The 6,000-nt window shown below is 43.8% G+C and overlaps 1 protein-coding gene across 3 annotated transcripts in view; it reads left to right on the top strand.

Annotated features, from left to right (window-relative positions):
- CACNA1C (calcium voltage-gated channel subunit alpha1 C) overlaps window positions 1–6,000 on the top strand; it is a 651,860-nt gene that overhangs the window by 508,444 nt on the left and 137,416 nt on the right. For all 3 annotated transcript variants that reach the window (XM_019544553.1, XM_019544552.1, XM_019544551.1), the window contains one exon: window positions 5,500–5,526. In XM_019544553.1, the coding sequence (XP_019400098.1) occupies window positions 5,500–5,526 (27 nt within the window). The remainder of the gene's footprint in view (window positions 1–5,499; window positions 5,527–6,000) is intronic.

Here is a 6,000-nt window from a genome sequence, read left to right as displayed (position 1 = left end):
GAGGTCAGGGGGCTCGTGACAGCATCCCTTATGCAGCGTGGGGCAGTGGAGGGCAGCGGGGATTGGCCCCTCCTTGCCAGGCAGCACCCAGTAAGTGGGGACTTTTTTTTTAAAGGGCCAGGAGCTGGGGCCGGGTGAAGCAGCCATGGGTGGGGCTAGGGAAGTGAGCAGGGGTTGGGGGGGGCTAGGGGAGCAGGCAGGGCATGGAGACAGGCAGGCTTCCCCTCATGGTCCCCTCCCCCATCCTCTAGCCTCCCTTCCCCCATCCCCTACTTACCAGCTCCGAGTCCAGCTCCAGCTCCCTGCTGCAGTGGGTGGGGACTACCTGAATCATCGAAGCTCTCCAAATCTTTTCCAAATTTATTGGGAGAGCTTTGAATTGATTCAGACCTTTTTATTGGTCCCCTGATTCAATTTGGATTTGAAGATTCGGCCACCAAATCGGGCCGAATCTCCTCAAATCGAATTGGCACCCAAAGCTTCACACAGCCCTAGTGGGAAGGGCCTTTGCTTCTGCCTCCTGTCCCCTCCACATCAGGAGCTATGCTAGCAAATGTCTGCCAAACGTTCAGAAAGGCACTCTTGAGTCCAGTGCACAGGCATGATCCATGTGCCTCAGCTTCATGTGACACTCTCCCTATAAGACAGACTTGACCCTTAGTATCCACTGCTAGAACCCAGCATCTCATGAAGTTGGTGTTTAAAGGACAGCAGGCTGCTTTTGTGGAGGAAAATGACCTTCATATTTAAAATTCTGTGACCATCCACAGAAAAAGCGGAATTATCCATTAAATTCTAAAATTTTATCTTAGTTTCCGAGCCTGATAAAACCCTTCAAGTAGCAAACCACATTAAGATTTCAGCAAGACAGGTTCAGTTTTCATTGGGATCCTCTTCCAGTTCTTACCTCTGTAGACCAGCACCTGCCACTCTGTTGAGAATGTTATCAGTCTGTCTATGGTGCTATTTGATTCCCCTGGAGCCAGAGCAATATTACAAGAGAAAGAAACATAAAGGGGAAAGGCATTAGCCTCCAGGCACTGCTTCAGCTCCCCATTGCCATCAGAAGTTGGATGGCTGTTGCCAAGTGCAGGTAATCTCAACAAGTCACAGTAGAGTCATGATAGTAGCTGAATGTATATTTGAAGCAAGGTTAACTGTCCTCTTGTTACTAATACTGTGTCCCACTTTCCTGAAAGCTTTTAATTAATACAGAAATCCACAAAGGGCCAGATACGGTCATTGCATGCACCTGTGCAATTCCGCTATGGTAATGGGGTTGTACAGAGTGTAATTGATTTAGTCCAGTACCTTCAATAGAAATCTCAATCCTGCATCAAAGAGCAGAAGACAGTCTGACTTTTTAAGGTAGATTTACTGCTGGATGCATTTCTAAAACTGACTGGCACTCTCAGAGTGCCCTATTCTACAGCATGTGCTAGTCCCATAAAAGGTCTAAGATGGGATCCATACTGGTGAGCTCTAATCTCATGTATTCCAAAACCTGACTGAAAACAAGAAAGAAATATTACTAGAACATTATATTAGCCTAGAGCCATCCAACGGGTGGCATGCAGCCGACGAGGGGTTAAGACATGGTCCCTGGGCTTCCACCTGGCTTCCTCTTTACGCATTGCTCTTGTGGCAATGGATGGAGCCTCTAGGCTCCCCCTCTGTCTTCTGGCATCTGGTGTCTTCCCCTGCTTCTAGGGGTGGGGTTGCACTGTTGCCTGTGTTGCATGGACAGCAGGGAATGTTGCTGGGTTGCACATGCTGTGTGCTCGGCAAAGAAGGGAGCCAAGCTGCCCATGCTGCATGCTGTAGGTGGGTTGCCTGTATGATGTGCCGCACTGGGAGGTGGGGTAGGGATGCTGTGTGCCTGGCAGGGGGGAATCAGGCTGCCCATACGGCATTTATGGCTAGAAAAAAGATCTTTGCATGTGATGCAGCGGGGAGTTGGGCTGTGTGTTTGGCAGGGGCTTGAGGGGGCAGCCCCCATGGCATGTGGCCTCTGTGTCTCCAGTCCACAATGTATGAGGCCCCCAGCTGTTCAGAAGTTGGATAGCTTTGTATTAACTAGTCAGGGAAAACTGTTGTCCACAAGATTTTGTTCATTCACTGACTGCACCACTGATCAACACTATAGCAACATACAGTCAGTGTCATGCCAGAAGGTTGAGAATTAAAAGCTGGGAGATGTACACAATGCAGCTCCTTGAACATAATCCCTATCCTTAAAGCTTTGTATCCTAGAGGCATAATAAGTGGATATTTGTGTCTCTGATATGCTGAGAGCTTTTAGTGTTGTCCCTGGGCATTTGTAAGTCATCAGGTAGGTAAGAACTGGAGAGGTTGTACTGTTTAAAACAGTTAAGGCTGAGGTGCCAAATAACTGTCTGGTTACTTTATGGTAACAAATGTATATTGAGAACATTGATTGGTATCATGGGTGACCTTGCAACCCTGGACGCCTGTAAAGTAAGTGTTCCCAGGATTTCCGTTCTAATATAAATACAATTTTATTGGTGTGAGACTCTTCTCTGAATCTCAGTGCAATAGATTATTTTCTGTATAGTTTTCATATAAGAGTTATCTGGGTTTCACAATATTTAGTTTCTCTCATATGGTATACATGATAGCCTGGGGTATGAAGATTTTGGGATATCTCACCCTATCTGAGTCATTCTGAAACTCATGCTGAGAAACACTTTAAATTCTACCATCCTCTCTATATATGCCATTTATCTGTAGAAACAATATTTTGGGAAAGTTTTAAGGAACTGAGAGGGGAAAAAAGCAGAGAACAATTTTTGTGTCCTTTCTTCTGTAAAGTTAAGTGAGTTAATCATCACAGTTCCAAATGGGCAGCCCTCAGAGAGAGTGCTAAAGACCTCTTACAATGCTCTAAAAGTTTTCCTATCTGTTCCAATGTCATGATTCTAATATCCAATTTCTCAAGACCTTCTAGAGGTAGAAGCAAGAGCTATGTGTCACACTGGGAAGCTCTCATAAAGCTGCTAACATAACAGGGTTACAAGATATCAGGACTTAAACTCATCACTGAATCTGGTCCATCCTGAGCCTCAGGCAAGTGTAATTTTGGAGCAGCACAAAAGGGCCATATCAGGGGGCCAAAATCTGGTCTGCTGGCAGCAATAAAAATAGACATAATAGCACTCTCATGTATAACCGTGGTTCGAAAAGCCAAGGGGTTCTTGTAATCAAAGTCATTGGCGAGGTGTATCCCAGACTGGCTGATCCGTGGTATATCATGTTTGCAGAATTGGTTATATTGTACAATTTATGTTTTCATGATTCCCATTTCACTCTTTTTTCTTCTGCTTTAAATATAAATACCTTCTTCTTTCCTGTCCTGTGAGATAGATCTATCTATATATCTAAAGAGAGAGAGCACATGCACATGTGATAATGCCTTCTGCTTTAACAGTAAGGCAACAGAAGCAGGAAGAAATTTAGCAGCTAGCCTGTCGAAGCAGTGAAGGCACTTGGCTGCAGTTCGTAATGCTCCAGAGATATAATTATCACATGCTTGATGACTAAAACATCTGTCACATCTGTTTTGCTTAAATAAAGGTTCCTTAAATGCCACACTGCTCCCTTAGCGTGGAGCAGAAGTGACACTCACATTCAGCCAGTGAGGTCACCCAGGGACTTTAAACTTCCTCTCTTTCACCTTCCTTCTTGACTCCTTTCTTCTCCATTCCCCTCTCTTGCTATTCCCTGCTCTACCCTTTAAATGACCTCTCTATTTCTCTTTTTCTATGTATTTATCTCACCTGCTGCTTTCTTCCTCTTTTCATTCATCTCTGATCTGTGCCTTGCTCCTCTGTCTCCTGCTGTACATTCATTAATTCAGATTTAGTTTAAAGATGAACATTCATTAAACACTGTATGGTCTGGAGAGATGGCTTTTCAAAACAATCATAGCATTTAGAAAAATCATATTATTAAGGTGTCTAACTCTCCTGTCTACTTTATAGCTTTAGAGCTTTATAGCTCACATTGTCTCCAATAGCATAATTTATTACTATGTTTAGGTGATTTTCTCTTTCCATTTTTTTATCAAGGACTGCAGTCCAATATTCTTAACCACTCTGCAGCCTGGTAGACTGACTGCATACGACACAGCAGGAGAGCTGTATTCAGTACAAAGGATTTTTCTTTATTTCAGCCATCTTCTGAGGAAATGTTCCTCCTTCTCAAGTTCATTCTCCATAAGAAAACAGATCCATTGCTGATTAGGTATCAGCAATAGGTTTCTCCACAACAGGGACAATGCTGTGCTACTGGAAGCATGGCCATGAAGTATAGCACTTCTGGTCTGCATGTGTGCCAGTCTGTGTTTTGAGGCTACACCTCAAAACAGTACCCAGCGCTTCTACAATATCATTTCAGGGTAACAGCATGTGTCCTATGGGCGCTTGAACACCACCACAAGAAGTGGGATGAGATTGAGTCTCATCTCAGGTGTTTCATAAGCAACCCAACACCCTACCCACCTAGGTATGAGCTTCCCTGCAACTTATGTATTAAACTAAACAGGATTTCCTCTGGAGCTGGAAACTTTAATGCCACACTGTGTAAGATTGGCTTAAAGGACAGTCCAATATGTGAGTGTGGTCGTGTGTTCAGCGCACCCATGCACGCAGGATGAGGACCTGGCAAACCTCAGTGATGAAGCAGTTGTGTGGCTTCACCTCATTAATGATGTGTAGAGGGGAAGTGAAGTCTACAACGGAAGAAGAGCATGTGCAGAGCAGAGCAGTAACTAGTGTTAGTCAGTACAGTCCTCTAGATGTATAGCCATGCCCTTAAATCTAAAGCTAGCTTGAGAATGGCCTGATTTTCAGGGATGCTGAGCATTCATGAATCCCACTTCAGTCAACAGAAACTGTAGGTGCTCAGCCCCTTTTTAAATCAGAGTGCTTCAAGAAGCTAAGTGTGACTGTAAGTGCCCCATTTCTTGCAAGTTGGTCATAACCATCCTGTGCCTCAGCTGCAAGGTAAAGAAAATGAATTGCCCACTTTGGAAGACTACTTTTTGATCCCCAGGTAGAAGCTGGCAGGTGAAGGCAAAGTGTGTACATAAATATTTTTCAATCATAAATTTCATAGGAAAGTAGGATACAGAGAATGATCACATTTGAAAAAAACAGATGGGCACATCTAAAGGCAGGTTTCTAGTGATTCATAGCATCACAATAACACTTTACAGATCAGAAGCACAGTTTTGTTAATAATATAAAATTTGGGATTCTGTCAACCACTTGGAACCCACTCTCACCCCACTATCTTACTAATGACAAAGCGCAATTCAGGGGAACCCATGTACCTGGACTGAGTTCCAGTTTTCTAGGGGGGAGAATGGTATCCACAGGGAATCCATTGTCCTTATACCTGTTTCTTTCCATTGCTTGTCTCGTGAGGATCTAGTTTGAAGTTGGCTTTGTGACATTGACAATAACTATTCTTTTCCAGGCATCGGATCTCCAAATCTAAGTTTAGGTGAGTAAAACTCAGCTCTATGTTTTTCTCCCATCCTCACTGGTTTTGCATTTGACCTTTATCAAACTATCCATCCCAGTCACCGCAGTACACCAGTGGCTCTAGAACAGCGGCTCTCAACCATCCTAGATCCACGGTGCCCCTTGTTAGATTCAAGGCACCTGTCAGAAAATGCCAGTTTTTAGCTTTCACTCATTTAATGACCATAAAAAAAGAAATCAATTCTTGTGTTGCAAAGAGCTCAGAAAGTGCCACAACAGGTCATAACGTTTTTGACATTAAGGATTCCTATTTGAAATCTCTGGGTTTATCTTGTGAATCATACAGGTGTTTGCATACTTAACAGCGCTAATCTTGTGCAGCACCCTTAAAAGGATCTCTCAGCAGTCCGGGTTGTCTTGACACCCTGGTTGAGAACCACTGCTCTAGGACATACTCACAAATTTGATATACTTTAAGCCAAAATATGTATCC

The sequence above is a fragment of the Crocodylus porosus genome, unplaced genomic scaffold, assembly GCF_001723895.1.
Source record: "Crocodylus porosus isolate Cpor-Errol unplaced genomic scaffold, CroPor_comp1, whole genome shotgun sequence".
Classification (NCBI taxonomy): Eukaryota; Metazoa; Chordata; order Crocodylia; family Crocodylidae; genus Crocodylus; species Crocodylus porosus.
This window is presented reverse-complemented; position numbering and strand designations above follow the sequence as displayed.